Here is a 15,494-nt window from a genome sequence, read left to right on the forward strand (position 1 = left end):
TCTCAAATCACCTGCCCTTCTCGTCTGCTCTTCCAAAGTTTGGGGTATTTCCACTGAATATCTCAAAAGCATCTCAAGGTCAGCATGTCTAAAATAATACAATTATCTTCCTTCTAAGCCTGTTCAGGGTCCCGAAAGCTCGGTTTCAGCTAAGCTCTCGCCAGACTGTGGCAGTAGTATCTTAGTTGTCTTTCCCACCTCCAGGAGAGCCCCCTCCCACCCCCGCCTGCATCTCATGGTTGCTAGAGTGATCTTTCTGGAATGGACACAATGGCCAAATGTTCAAAGTCCTTGAAGGGATCCCCATCTTCTGTCAGCCCCTGACTGTGCCAACCCTACCCCTTGGGGGCCTGCCCCCTCGGTGCCAGCCAGATTCTGGGCTATCTCGAAGGGAGTCTGGCAGAGGGCTGGAAGATCCAACCCCATTGGCAAGGGCTTCACAGCTTGTCTTGCTGCCCCAAGTCTGGCATCCACTGTCTCTGTGGGTACTTGACCTCTTGGGAACCAAGATGTTCCCTGGCCTTGGAGCGCCGCAGAGGCTTGGCGCAGGTGCCGTCTGTCTTCTCCCCTCCTCACCTCCTGCAAAACCTCTCTCCTGGCGCCATCGGGCCTCTGCTCTGGGGATGAACAGCTCACCTCATTGACTAACACCTTGTCTTGTGGGAAAGCTCCTCCTTCGGTTGAGCTGGAATTTGCCCTGTGCCTATAACTTCTGCCCTCCAGAGCCAATCAGAACAAGCCTGCCTCCTCATCCCCTAAATGCCTTCAGAAACCCCGAAGTGGCTCTCTTCTTCCCTTTCCCCTCTTCTCAAAACCCATGACCTCTCTGACCCCATGAAAGAAGAATGCCCACCCGTTTCTCTGCCAGTGACATTTCCTTTGCCTCTCCCAGCCACGTTCGGCTCTCTCTGGGGCTGCCTGGGGCTCCATCAGTGTCTGTCTCTCCCTGGCCTCTGCTTTTCTGAGCAGGCTTTCTCTCTCTCTCTCCCTGTCTTTCTCTCTCCGTGTATGTATGTGAACTCTGTGTCTCCATGTCCCTCCTCACACTCTTTCACTTCCTCTTCCTCCCTTTCACCTTTATTGCTCCTTTAATTGGTCACAATAAAATGGAGAAATACATTTACTTCCTATGTAGAGTTTCTGATCTCCGACTTTTAACACAAAAGGCAGACAAGGAGAACATTTCATGATACTCCTTTAAAACAAATCCCAACTCAGCTGCCTGTCCCTTCCGACCCTTGTCCAGCATGGGCTAGTGGCTCCCCAGGGGGCCTTATATCAGAACTCAGGGTTCCTTGTCTTCTGTGTTTGGGCCTCGGAGTCCAATGAGCTAAAATTTCAAGTCTCAGCTCAACCACTTACCTTTTGGAAATTCACTGAACTGAGCCTCAGTTTGTCATCTCTAAAACGGAGATGATAATTTATATCTTTGAGAAACATGGTAAGAAACGCAACCAGGGATTCAGCACATAGTAGGTGCCTAGAACAGGCTAGTTTTTCTTCTTCTTCCTTCCTGTCACTGACTGGCTGTGTGGCCTGAGAGAGCCAAGCTCAGTGACTATTTGGGGGCAAATCATGACCCATAGCACCTGGCCTTGTGGGCTGAAGCCATATGCTGTTGTTAGGGTTTTTTGGGGGGTTCCTGCCTGCTGCCATTCTATGCCCCTGCCTGGTTGGGGGACCAGAAACCAAAGGTTGGTGTGTCTTGTTTCCTCTCTCTGCCTTGCTCTCCTCTCTCCCCTGCCCGGAGGACTCACCGGCAGCTGTCCAGCCACACATCCCCACCGCGCAGCCAGGCCCCGTGGTCCTGGTTCTTGTAGGCGGTGAAATGCTTGATGATGGCCGGCTCCCGAGGCTTCAGTGGGTCAGCATCCTGGTGAGGGCTGTATCTAGAACACACACAGGTGGGGTGTTGGGGGGGCTCCTGAACAGACTCCCTGCTGGGCTGTGAGCTTCTCTCTGCTCACAGTGCCCTGGAAGACACTGACTAAACAGCAGCCGACTCACATCCCCTGGGCTCTGGAATGAGCTTTCTCAGCTCAGCCCAGAAGCAAAAGATCTTTTCTCTAAGGTCCAGCCTCATGCAGGCTACAGACACTTCACTTCTCTTGTTCATCCGCACCACTGAGGAGCGCCCCCAGGCAGCAGCAGAGCCCAGAGGAAAGTTCAGACAGCCAATCCCAAACCCAGCCTGCGATACTGCCCCACTAACCGGGGGACCCTTGACCGAGGGCCTTTTCTGGGCTTCTGTCTCTCAGCTGAAAAATGGAGTGCTGAGCGTGGATGCTCACTGATGTCCAGTCCAGCAAAAATTTTCCGGGGACATTATCATGTCACTAGTGTCACCCACTTGTGACGGAGACCAAGCAACTTGGTCTCTTTAAAGGGTACTGGTTTTCCTAATTGCCTTGAGGTTTTGACAGCACCTTTTAAAAAGTGGCCCCTGGCCTTCAGCTGAGCTCCAGATTTATTTGTAGGTACCACCTGCGTGTTCTTTTCCGTTAAATTGATGGTGAAATTCTTCCCTTCTTTTCTCTTCACCTTTTGCTCCCAGCCCAACCCACGGTGGCCCCAGCCACGCCTGTTGACTAACCAGGTATTGGCTTTTGCTGAGGGATCCAGAAACCTCTAGGAATTTCTACTTCCCTTCGGGTGCTGGAGCCTAAACTCTAATTCTGATTTTACCCCTCTCATTATCCCCAGCAATTAGTTCAATGTGCAGGACATAGAAAGGGCTCAACAGATACCTAATGAATGAATGAATGAATGAATGAACAAAGGGAATGGGGCTGAGTTGAGTGGTCACATGGAGTGTATGTGTTCCTGAGGGTTGATTACCTGGCAGAGATGATGGAGAGGAAGGGCCGTTTGTCCTTGGCAGAGGCCTCTGTAGTTTTGACTCCATTGTCTATGATCATGCCAGCCTGGGGAGAGGAGACATTCAGGGACACATTAGCTTCTACTGCAGACCCAGGCATCTTCTCACCCAGCCTCACTGCACATTCTTGAGTGTTCCGTTAAACCAGCTTTGCTCTCAGGATGCATTAATGGAAGCAGGGGGTCTGCAGCGAGGGAGGTGAAGAGCCTGCATTGTTATGCATTGCTCAGCTCAAATCTGGAATGTGTCCTCTTTGAGGTGCAGATGAGGAAACTGAGGTCTAGAGGGGTTAAGGATCTTGTCTAAGGCCACACAGCTAAGTCCATGCCCAGAACTCACACTGCTTTGGGCAGTTATGAGCCCAGGCCCCAAATCAAGGATGACAGGTATGCATTCTTGGGAAACGTGTCTGCAGAGATTTAATAAAATGCTAAACTTAAGTCTTGTCTTGGCCTTGGGCCAGGGGTCTGTGATCCTCCCACGGTCTTGTCTTGGTTCCTGCCTGACTCGAGGACAGAACCTCACTTTCTTATTTGGCTCCAAAGGTGGCACTTTGTCAGCCAAGGGTAAGTGGGCATTGAGGCAGCTGGAGGATGCTGCCCAGGGGGCACGTTCAGCCTTCCTTCATTCCTGGACTCCCGTGGCCTCTTAGGAAGGCTCCAACTCGGGTTTCGCTTCTTTAGACAGTCCGAGGACACTCTGACTGTTGTATTCTTCAGCTGACTTAGAGTTAAGCAATAGTGATGCGAGTCAGGAGATGCGGAGCTAGACTCCCAGCTCTTCTCTGATGAGCTATGACTTTGGGTAAGTCATAGCTCTGGAGCCTCAGTCACAGCCTCTGTAAGATGGGCTGATAACACTGATTTCCCAGGAGGGCTGGGAGGACTACGTAAGCTAGCCCAGGGGCAGAGTCCCGGGACAGGACGCTCACACAGTGGATGTGGACTCAGGCTCACTGGGCGTGGACATCAGCGGGGGCTTCCTCCTCCACTCAGACAATGAATCAATCAGCTGGGGCTTCCTCTTGCTCCTTTCCCGCCCTGCCACCTTCCTCCAGGCTGCCCGTCCCCCTGTGCCCATGAGTCCTTGCCTACTTCTTTGTTGGAAACTATCCTCCCTCACATATTCCTCCCCTTCCAACCTCTCCAAACAGCCATGTACTACGTGGCCACCCCTGCTCAGGGGAAGGCTTCTCAAGGACGAGGTCTCAACAAGCAGCCAACATTCTCTCCACGGCTCTCGCTGCCCCCACAGCGGATGGCCCCTGTGCCTGTTCCACATGGCGACGGCTCTCCCAGGCCATGGCCCTCGGAAATGCCCATTCTGAGGCCTGCACTAACTCCCTCCTCTGTCAGGGTGAGGCTGTTGCCCTCCTCGCCTCTGTCCTCTCTCTGTGACACTATCCTGTCTTAGCTTCTGGGAGACGGGGTCTCCCCCTCTGCCCAGGCTGCCCAGTACTCCCACAGGCCCTTTCCCTCCCCCTCCTAGGTGCAAGTGCAGGTCTATCCTGAGATGATTTCTCTTCTTAACCGTCTTCTCCCTGGTTAAGCCTTTTTTTTTTTTTTGACCCTGAATGTGTCTGTTGCCCTCTAGTGGGCCTCAGTTTCTTCATCCGTATCCTTAGGGATTGGACCAGAAGACCAGCCTTGACATTCGGGCGTCCATCTATGCAGTGCCCTAGGGTCCCCAAGAGCAGCATCTCTGGTCTCAGCCTCGCTCCCAAGCTCCATTCCCGCGTCCCGTGGTCTTGATGCTGTCCCAACTGGGGGTCCTTGACACACTCGAGATCTCAGTCTCTTCCCCTAGCACCTAGCTTGGTTCTGGACCACAGAACTATTGATAAGTGACTAAGGGATTTCTGTTTTCCACCTGCCTCCTCAACTCTGCACGGACGGAGCAACCCATTTCCCAGGAACAAAACACAAGGGAACAGAGGAGAAGATGCTAAGGCTGCCTCCACCCTCCTTCAGAACCATGTCCTGATTCTCTCTAGCTTATGGGTCAGGCCTCACTTTTCACAGTCCACACTGCACCATCCCACCGAGTGAACTACAAAATCAAATTCAGGCATCCAGCTCAGGAGGAGAAGGAGAAGCCCTCCTCCCGTCGGCTGGAGTGAAGGGGCATCTTGCTCATCTTTTGGTTCTAGCCGGATGCTAAGTCAAGGCCAAGGCAGGAGGAGCCACAGGAGATTCTTGCTAAGAGTGGCCAGTGGCCTGGGAGGCCTTGGAAGGCCGCTTCCTTTTCTTCAAGACCAGCGCTGGGAACGCAGTTGTCCCCGTCGTAGCCAAGTGGCCATCCTGGCTCTAATCATTTGCAGGCCTGGGAAGGCGGACTGATTGGCCGGCCGGGGAGGCGCAGTCTGGAAAGACTTACCCGGTAGTTGGAATGTGCCCGGTTGTTATGGAATTTTCCCAGTGGGATGTGCTCCGAGTAACCTGGGGAGTACATTCCCACTGAGGGGCCCGTTGGGACGTGGTGAAAAATGAACCAAAATCCAGTTTCCTGTTAGGGGAAGGCACAAAGGGAAAGCCACAGAATCAGCACCAGCAAGCCCCTTGTCGGGGTGATTAGGTGAGGTGGGTCTAGTACCATCACCACCCATCCACAAACACAACTCCCTGTGGCCCAGTTCTTGAAGGAAAACAGCAAGAAGTTTGAGGCAAATGTATTTTGTGGGGTCCACCCTGACTGTTAGAACCCTTCATAGGGTCCTCCTCTATCTGCTTCAGAGTTGCTGCTGGGTTCACCACCTCCTCCTGACATAAGGGGAGGATTTTCCCTTTCATTCCACAGATATGGGAGCTGAGGCCCTGAGACAGCACCTGACTTGCTAGGGTCCCATGGGGGTAAGCAGCAGGAAGGGGTGGCTAAGAGCAGGGCTGTGTAGACAGAATGCCATGTCTGTAACCCGTGCATGCCCCAGGGCACGTTAGCTCTCCCTGCCTTCCCGTCCTCACTCATCAGGCGGTAGGTAATGATACCTACACCTCATAGGGTGGATATAGGAATTAAATTATTTTAGCTTAGAACACTGATGTGCCAGGCACTGTTCTAGGCTACAATAATTTCAATCTAATAATGAGTTATTACACGTACTTAGTACTTAGTGCTTAGTACTCATTAGCTATGACCACCAGTGTGATGAAGTGACAGAGCCATCACTTAAAATCCATACATCTGACTCCCAGTCTGGCTTTTTGCCTCTTCACTCCCAGCCTGACTGCATGGATAGCTAGACTCGGGGCTCAGGCACACATATTTCCAGGCTAGCCCCGGCCCTCTCCTCTCTCCCAACCCCCACCCCTACTTTCTGCCAAAGAAGTGATGTTTCTGCTCACCTCGGATCCTGCAGCAGCGCAGTTTATGAGGTTGTTGTTGGGATTGGCTATCCAGAAGGTGGACACAGCGCTGCGGGGAGGGGAAGAGATGGAATAGTGTCATACAAAAGTCTATCAGCTCCCACTCTGCTGCATGGACAGGCCCATGTCAGGCAAGCTAATATCGGTTTGAAGAGCCTCTTATCAGTGACTTGAGAAATCCTTGATTTGTTGATCTGAACCCAGTTTTCTTGTTAAAGTGTGGTGCACTTAAGCACTTAAAATTTTCAGAACTTGAAAAGGGCATGGCTCTTTAAGGTAGAAGCGTTTGTGGGCAAAGTCTAAGATTGGCTCTAAAATAAATGTAAGTCAGAAGCACCAGGAAAGTGGCCATTTCTAAGGGAGAGGCCCTGGACTCAGAAGGGTGACCGCATAGGAAGCTCTCTCTGTCTCTGTCTCTGTCTCTGTCTCTCGTGTCTAGAAATGGATCAGTGCGGCTGGTGCCTACATGTACACACTGTAGGAGCCAAGGGGGCAGCCGCTCCCTCTCCTCGAAGGAGCACCGTGTGTGGCCTCAGGAAGAGCCCGAGGATGAGAACAGTGCTTTCCTTTGGACAAGAACCATGCACACGAGGCACACTGAGCAGGGAGAAATAGAGAACATGTTCTTGCCCTTTCTCCAAGACGCTGAGAGCAGTACGGGTTGAGGCTGTGAGGTCCGAGCTGCTCAGAAGCCCAGGAGTGCAGCAGTCAGATGCTCTATGTGCTCATAGAGCCCTCCCTGGGCATGGGCCTGCAGCGGCATGTGGGCACAGAGAGGGAGGTGCTTACTTGCAGTCCTGCCTGGGCTTGGGGATGTACCCCGGATAGGAGTCTTCTGTGATCATCTTGCACATCTTGCTGTCACGGTCAGAGGGGAGGAGGGTTCCAGACTTGACAAGGAGGCCAAGACAGTGGTCAAAGGTGTTGCGTTCCTCTGGCCCATCTTCCGTGAAGAAGCAGTGGCCCAAAGAGTTATATCCCACAACGTCCTTGACCTGCAGGGGTCAAGACAGGGGACATTTCCAATTCCAGCATCCAATTATTCACAAGCTCATTCATTTGACAAACATTAAACAGCATCAGCCGTACACCAGACCCAGGAGGAGTACTGGGGGGTTGGAGTTGGACCTGACACAGGTGTTGGGCCTGGGGAGGGTGGGGCAGAGGGATGGAGCAGTGACTTTAAAGTCCCTTCCAGCTGGAGGTGTTGGGGCCGAGGCTCTGTGGGGTGAGAAAGGGGACAAAATGTTAGATATGGGTCCCAGAGGAGACCATAGACTACTTCATGTGAGCCTACTCTGGTGAGGACACAGCAAGCACACAGCTGACAAGGACTTAACGTGAAGGAGTGGCACAGATGGGATTCCCCTAGGAAGGTGATGGAGAGAGCTTCACCTGGGAGGCAGCATCTGAGCTGGGCCAGGCGGGCTTTCTAAGAATACTGGTGTTGATGTTCCTCACTGTGCCCTCACTTATGAATCCAAGCCAGCTTTGTAGCCCATCATGCACATCAAGCCACATTTGTGACCCCTGGGCTGAGAACCAGAAGAGGTTGTAAACTCCAGCTCTTCAATATCCTTCTTGGAATCACAGAGTCAGTGGGGGAAGCAGAAAGACCATTAAAGACATTGAGAGACCTGGGGTACAGTCTTAGCCATGCATGCAACCAGCATGGGGACCTTAGACAAGTCCCCCAACATCTCAACTCACTTTCCCTGCCACAAATGAAGGACTCCAACTCCATGATCTCTGAGGCCCCTTTTGGGTCTGAATCCTATGAACTCATCAATCTCAGAACTAAAAGGCCTCAGAGGGCCTCTAGCCTGAGCCTTACCTCTTCTCCAACGCCAGACTCGGTTCGCAAGCATCCCTGACAAACGGGCATCCTGCTCCATCTTGAACACCCCAGAAACAAGACACTCACTACCTCACAAGGTGGCCTGTCCATAGCAGGACACTGAGGATGGCAGAAACACCTCATTTATCTTGACTGAGATCTTCCATCCACGTCCTCAGGCCTGGGTTCTGACTGCCCAGTGATGTCACCCAACAAGGGAAGCTCCTGCTGCCAGGACATCAATTCAACCCACACCTAGTAAGTACCTCCCATGGTGCCAGGCCCTGGAAAGTCTGTATACCACCCAAAAACAATGCCATCCTCAGCACTGTTAGCATTTCAAGGGGCTGTCCTGGGCCCTGGGAGATGTTGAGTAGCATCCTTGGACTCTACCCACCAGATGCCTCCCTCCTCAGTTGTGACAACCAAAAATGTCTTCAGATATTCATTGCCAAATATTCCACTGGGGAGGTGAGTGACAAAACAGCCCCGACTGAGAAGCACTAATCTAGGGTAAACACACCAGTTCCCTCCAGAGTCTTTATATGACAAAGTTTGCCTACTCGCCAACTCCTGGGCAGCCATGCTCTGGAAGCATCCAGAATCTGGACCCTTCATGTCCCAGCCTCGGGCTGGGCTCTTACACCTTTTAATCTTGCTTAAGTCTTACACAAACCTATAGTAAATTTTTTTTAGAGATGAGGAAAATGAGACTCAGATAAGTTAAGTGATTTGCCCAAGGTCACACGACCCATGTGTGCAAAGCCAGGGCCAGAACCTCAGTTTTCTAGTTGGGTCCATTCACCTCGTAAGGGAGGATCCAAACATACAAGCTTCCCTGCTCCAGACAGGCTCTCTATTCTCTCAGACAAGCAGCTCTCCCTGAACCTTTGGTGAGAGGCAAGGGCGTGATCTTAATCCTGTTCAGTCCCTCAGTCAGCATTTCAGTCAATACCATGGCCATCCAATGGGCCTGCTCCCTTTTCTCCCATGATAGTCTGTTATAAGTAGCCTAGAAAGACGAGCATGGGAGGACAAGGCCCAAGCTGGCAGGGACATCTGAGAGCAAGTTCAAGGCCTTCACTTTACCGAGGAGGACACAGACGCTCAGAGAAGGAATGCCCATCAACTTCATGGTGGAGCCATGTTCAGACCCAGGCCTCCTGCCTCCTCCTTGTGGCTCCTTTAAAATCCTACGCACCCACTTGCCCACTGTCTGGATCACACTTTGGGTAGCCCTTCCCTGAATGCGAGTGAGTAATGAATTAGGTACACTTTTATTCTAACAAATGCCTGAGGAAGAAATTCCCTCCAGACTCTTAAAGTGTACTGTGGAGAGAAAAGGAAGAAAAATAAGACTGTTTACTGGGTGTCAAATGTTTTACACACATTATCTCATTTAATCCTCATCACAACTACTATTACCTTTCTACAGATGACACTGTTGCCCAAAGTCACTTCCCTTGCAAGGACAGAATTGAGACTTGATTCTCTGTCCGTCTGATTCCATAACTTGTGTCCTCATCGATTCTCAAAAGCAACAGAAAGAAACAAAACCCTCTCATCTTGGGCTGTGGTTCATTCTTCTCATTAGGAGTGGGGTGAGGATGGCATATAGAGTCAAGAGAGAAGCATGATAAATAAGAGAGAAGAAAGCCCTGGGTTGGGAGTAGAAGACACAAGTTCAAGTCTTGGCTCAGCCACAAACTTGCTGTGTGACTTGCCTGAGTGTCCCTGTGTGACAGGGTGACTTCTAAAGTCCTTTTCAGCTCTATTTTACAATTGTTCTTCCTTAGAACACTTCCCAGAATTAGATATCTAAACTGTGACATCGCTTGAGATAGATAGATAGCTAGATAGATTGGTAGGTTGTAGCCAGATAAACAGACACATACATACAGATTTATAGGTGGCCACCATGTACCTATGGATGCTAACCAAAAGTAACGTGTAAGCTCCCTGCCTTTCTCTTACACAAATTGTATTTTTCCCTTTCCTCTTCTGGACATCTTCTTCCCTGTTGATGGTTGACAGTCATGAAATTGACTCCTGAGAGCTGTTTTAAGTCTTCAACTGTTGTTAGGTGGTGTCTACACATGAGACTGTGGAGGAGAAAAGTTCTCAGCCCTCAGGGACTGCTTCCGTGAAGGTGACCATTTAGTTCATCATCAGAATCAAGACATTTTTGGGAGTGAAAGGGGTGCTATTAGTGATTAAGCTGGGACAACAGGTATAAAATGGAACTGTCCTGTGCAAATGGGGATACAAAGTCACCCCAATGGTAATGATGTCCACCATCAACCTGTACACGGCAAGAAAAAGAAATTGCTGTTTAAAACAAACAAATACAAACAGAAATGAACTATACCTGTTTCTGCCTTCTCGGGTGGGTGCGATATAATTCATATTAGCGAGAGACTTATCAACAAATACGATCATATTAAAAGGAAGACTGTAATTTCCAAGCTTCCGCCATTTATTTTTTATTTTTTTGAGCTGCTAAAGAAAAGAGCCTTGGAGTAGGAGGTAATTTGTTTTGCAGAGTGTGTTAAGGAGTATTTGAATATGCAAATAGAAGCTGGGGAAAGGAAACAGAACCAAATCACTCTGCCTAATAAGGAAAAGAATAAGTTTCTAAGGCAGCCCTGGAAGAGGCAGAGAGGCAGCGAGAGAAGGAGGTGAGAATTCCACCACCAGGTTGAGGGAGGGGAGGGCTGAGGGACCAGTAAGAAAAGAGGGACCTGTTACCCATTTGCCATTGATTTCTGTGCTGATCTGTAATGGACTCTTGCCCCGTCCCCATCTCTTACCCTAGTCTGCCAGTAGAGGCACTAGCCAGTGACACTTTTGGGGAAATCAAGGACAAGAGTCTGGGTTCCTCACTTGGGCTCATGTGGGAAGGAGAGATGAGAGAAGCTACATGGATCAAGAAGTGGGTGAGACTGCGAATTCAAGAAAGTGGAAAAAGGGAAAAACAGAAGCCTTTCCCACGTTTCCCAGAGCTTCGAGGCTGGGAGAGAGGGCAGTGGGTTTCCTGCCATCTACCCATCTATGTATGGGGCTCCAGCCATCTGTAGTAGAATGTCACAGGAAGGCTGTCTCCCTAGGGCTGAGGGCTTGGAGACTTAATGCAGTCCACACATGGTGCTCCCTGGAGGTGCGCAGGGCAAACCTGCATAGCCACATGTGGCAGCCTGTTGGGGACATCCTGGTTTCAAGCATTTGGTTGCTCTTGGAGGCATTTATATCAAAGATAACACATTTTGAGCAGTGCAAGAGGTGGGAATGAAGGAAAGGACACATTTTCTTCTCCCACCCACACTCTGCCCAAAAAAAGGAAAGGAGGAGACAACAAAATTGGAGAATCCATATTGGAGTCTTTTCTACCTTCCTCAAAAGTACTAGAATGGATTCATTGTGTTCCAGGAGGGAACAGGAAGGTGATGCCGCCTGTGTCCTGCCTTAGAGCTCAGAAACACACACTAAGTGTGAGCCCATCTTACACGCCCAGGTCTCTAGCCTGCAGAGAATGTGCGGTGAAGCCTTCCTCTGAAGGCAGGCTTCACCCTACATCGGCCAGCATCCTGGAGCTTTGGTGTGAACCACCCAGTTTCAGGTAGAACACCATGGATGGTGTCAATATTATGAGAGGCATTTCCCAAACTCTTTTCCGTAGAACACTAACTCCGTAAGATGCAAAAGTTGTCTGAAAAAAAGGGCTTTGTGTTTAAATGAGTTTTGGCATCACTAGGATAATCAACATTAAATGTGTTTTCACTGCAAGCCTTGACTGTGCTAGCAAGGGGAGACCTACTAGGTCTCATGGGACCAGTGAGGTTTACACAGATCACAATCAGAGAGGCATAGTGATAAGACTACTTAATATCATTGCTAAGATATCACATACATTTTCTGGCTTAATCTTCCCAAAAAGCCTTTGAGATGGGTTCTATCATCATCCTCACTTTACACAGGAGGAAACTGAGGCTCAGGAAGTGTCAATCAGCCCCCCAAGTTCACACCGGCAGGATGAGAATGCAGGTCACTGTGACTCTATCCTCTTTAACCTCACTGTTCTACTGAGCCTGCAATAACAGCCTCGATGAGAGAGAGTAAGGAGTCGGATGAGGAGGGAGAAGGGGGAGGTGGGTTTGCTGAGGAGGAGCTTGGTGGTGACGTGTGGAATGACATCACTGAGAGCCATCACGAAGGCCCAGGGGGGCAAAAGCTGAGAAGCCCACATTTTTGTGAGTTATGAGAGGAGTGAGAAGTGGGTGTTGGTGGAAATGTCAAGTTGAGACCACTCATTCCAAAAGTTGGTGTTGAAGAAAGAGAAGAAGCAAAGGCAGCTGCCCCGGGTTGGCGGGGGGCGGTGCAGATGTTCGCTGAGGATGGAGGGTACCAGAATGTGTCTACAGGTGGCAGGCAGGGAGGAGCCCATGGGGAGGGGCTGCCCAGGACACTGGGATCAGCTTTAAGGCACCTCTCAGGTCTGCACAACTAGGAACCTCTCTTTCCAATGAACCAGTGACTGCCCGTCTGGAGTTTAAGGCATCTCCAGATGGGAGATGGCATTAGGGAAAAGGTACCCACGATGCTACTGAGTGGCCTCTACATTCTAAATTAGAATCAAGTCTTTGTATTTGGCCTCCTTTCATCCCCTCAGCTAAAAACATATTTCTAAACATAGTCAGCCATTGGTAAATCCTTCAAGCCAAAATGAAGGGAGCTAACGTAAAATACTGATGGAGCGAGTCCAGCTCCCGAGGCAGCATTTCTGAATGTGGCCCTCTCTGCCCCAGTGGTGGGGCATTTATAGGGTAAGGTGCCAATCCATAAACCCCAGCTCCTGTCCAGAGATGTAGCTCTTAGGGAAGGGTAAGGAATGCACTCCTTTGTGGCGCTGCCTCTTTGGCTCAGAGAGTTAGAGGCCTGCACTTCATCTAGATTCTAAGCCACAGCAATTTTGTTTCACCTTGGGAAGGCTACACGGGCCGGCAGGCTCCAAACCTAACCCACCAGCTTGGCCATCAAGCACGGCCCTGAGCTGAGCGTGGTTGGAGCCCCATGTGGCCAGCAGGAGAAGGCTGCAGCTGGCTCCCCGACCAGGCCTGTGCAGGGCACCTGGGCGGCCTGGTGTCTAGAAGACACCCAGGGAGCTGACGATGTTCCCTCCCAGTCTGGTGGTTGGCATCCTTGGGTCCAGAAAGGAGGAAGACTTTGGTCTGCAGGACAGCAAGGGTCTTCGGGTTCCAAGAAGTTGTCCAAGGCTGTAGCTCTAAAAATCTGACTCTACCGTGGGTGCAGCTGACCATCCGGCTGCTCCAGATGAGCCAGTTCCGTGCACCGTTCCTCACCTGCTGCCTTCCCTCCTGCTCCACACATCTCTCCCTGCTCTGCCCATCTGCGTTAACTGGGACTCCGGCCTCGTGCTAATTCTCCCAGCCTCTCCCCAGCCTGCATCCCCACTGAGATGCCCCGATGAGTGCCCCGAGACTGGATGACCCTGGCCCACCCTCGGTGCTCCTGCCCTGCTTCCCCCATACGCGCCCGTTCCTGCGGCTGAGACCTGGGCTCGTGGCTCTGAGGCAGCTCTGTGATTATGAAGTTGGCCAAAAGCATTTCAAACGTGTTTTCTAACCGAACAACCCAGAGAGGTAATCACCACGCTCTCCACAGCACACACGAGGAAACTGAAGAGCCAGGTGATTAAGTAGCTGCCCCAAGGTCACACGGCAAGTGGGTGGGCAAGCACAGCCACACTGTGTGTGTGTGTGTGTGTGTGTGTGTGTGTGTGTGTGTGTGATTGCCTTGAGATTTAGAACAGATTCCACTCAAAACGGTCTGTAATTACAGGCTTCTAGTAATCTTAATCTCTTTCTCTTGACTAATGTTAAACGTAGGTGAATTTAAGCTAAATTTAAGGACACAACTTTAGAACAAACGCTTAAGGCAAGTAAAGCTCCTCAGACTCAGGCCTGTTATCGTTCTTCACCAATTCTTGTTCCTTTCACCACGTATTCTGGGCTTAATCACCAACCTGAGGGAGAACGTCTACGATTCCCTTCATGCATTCACTCAGCAAACTGCACGAACGGGACAGACCAGAAGCCTGCCCAGGGCCAAGCGTACTGGCCTGAGCTTAGCAGTCCCCACGTCCTTCACTCACTCCTTGCATCAACCACATAGGATAGGCAGCACTGTCCTCCCCATTTCACAGAGGAGGAAACAGAGGCATGCAGAGGGAAAACGTCCGGCCCCAGGTCCCACAGCTGCTAAGTGGCAGAAGCCGGATGGGCCAGAGCCCAAGCTCGTCCTCGTCCTCCTCTGCATCCCTGAAATTCTGAATTGATTGTATATCCTGCTGTCTTTCTGCTTCAGACAGAAAACATTCTCCTTTGCTTCTTCCTTGAACTGTAAAAACATCCCATGTCTTCCAGCAACTGCTCTAGCCTCAGCCCTCGGACCACTTGCTGGGGAGACTCGCCCCGGTTCCTGGGCAAGACCTCCCTGCGAGCTGCGGGCAGGGCACTGTCTAGTCTCCCCAGTGGCACTGTCTAGTCACCTCATGGCCCTGTGTGTTTGCTGTGATTTCCCCACTTGACTGAGGAGGGAACCGAGGTTTAGAAGGTTAAGCAACTTGCCCGAGGTCCCACAGCTCATAACCTGTGGACCAAGCCCTTGAACCAGGCCCTTCTAGACGGGGCCTCGAAGCCCATGCTCTCTCTCCTATTCTCAGTGGGATTTTAAATCGAGCATTTAAAACACAGAGACAGCAGGCAGTCTTTCATAATATGAGAGTACACTGAACAGAACGGAAAGTGGCTTCACCAACAACATGCTGACAAGGCCCCCTCGTCTTCCCACTACCACACGCCTGGTGGGGAGGTTCACTGTGTGTGTTTAAAGCAGGGGTCACAAACTAAACACCCATGGGGGCCAACAGGCAATGAGATGGGTGGCCCCGGCCTGGCTTTGCAGGGCGGCCGCAACTCCGCCCCAGTCCACTGCTGCCTTGCAGGAATGTGGGTCTAGTGCCACCAACTCAAGAGAAGCCAGGAATCCAAATTTTTATGCGAAATCTCAATTTTTAAATTATGGAAACTCATTCAAATGTTTCTTTAAACGCTGTTTAAGCCAAACAAAACACATCTGTTCACAGGGTTCAGCTCACAGGGTATTGCTTCGTGAGATCTGGTTTTAAAGTTCATAGAGGATATAAGTTTAGTCCATTTAAAGAAAGTTCAGTTTAGTGTAAAATTATCAGTCTAGTGTAAAAAATTATCAAATGTTTCTCCAAACACTGCATTAGCCAAACAAAACACAAGCTGGATTCAGCTGGCAGACTGCCATTTTGTACTGTCCAGTTTTAAAAGTTTATAGAGGATACAAGTTTAGTTCATTTAAAAAAGGATCA

At 50.6% G+C, this 15,494-nt stretch overlaps 1 protein-coding gene across 8 annotated transcripts in view; it reads right to left on the bottom strand.

The window, feature by feature from the left end:
* CEMIP (cell migration inducing hyaluronidase 1) overlaps positions 1–15,494 on the bottom strand; it is a 159,877-nt gene that overhangs the window by 22,578 nt on the left and 121,805 nt on the right. For all 8 annotated transcript variants that reach the window (XM_087429053.1, XM_004432005.3, XM_087429049.1 and 5 more), the window contains 5 exons: positions 7,030–7,235; positions 6,220–6,289; positions 5,255–5,383; positions 2,839–2,924; positions 1,758–1,889 (listed from right to left, as the gene is read on the bottom strand). In XM_087429053.1, the coding sequence (XP_087285179.1) occupies positions 1,758–1,889; positions 2,839–2,924; positions 5,255–5,383; positions 6,220–6,289; positions 7,030–7,235 (623 nt within the window). The remainder of the gene's footprint in view (positions 1–1,757; positions 1,890–2,838; positions 2,925–5,254; positions 5,384–6,219; positions 6,290–7,029; positions 7,236–15,494) is intronic.

Source organism: Ceratotherium simum, chromosome 3 (genome assembly GCF_057802395.1).
Source record: "Ceratotherium simum simum isolate JZ-2026a chromosome 3, ASM5780239v1, whole genome shotgun sequence".
NCBI lineage: Eukaryota > Metazoa > Chordata > Mammalia > Perissodactyla > Rhinocerotidae > Ceratotherium > Ceratotherium simum.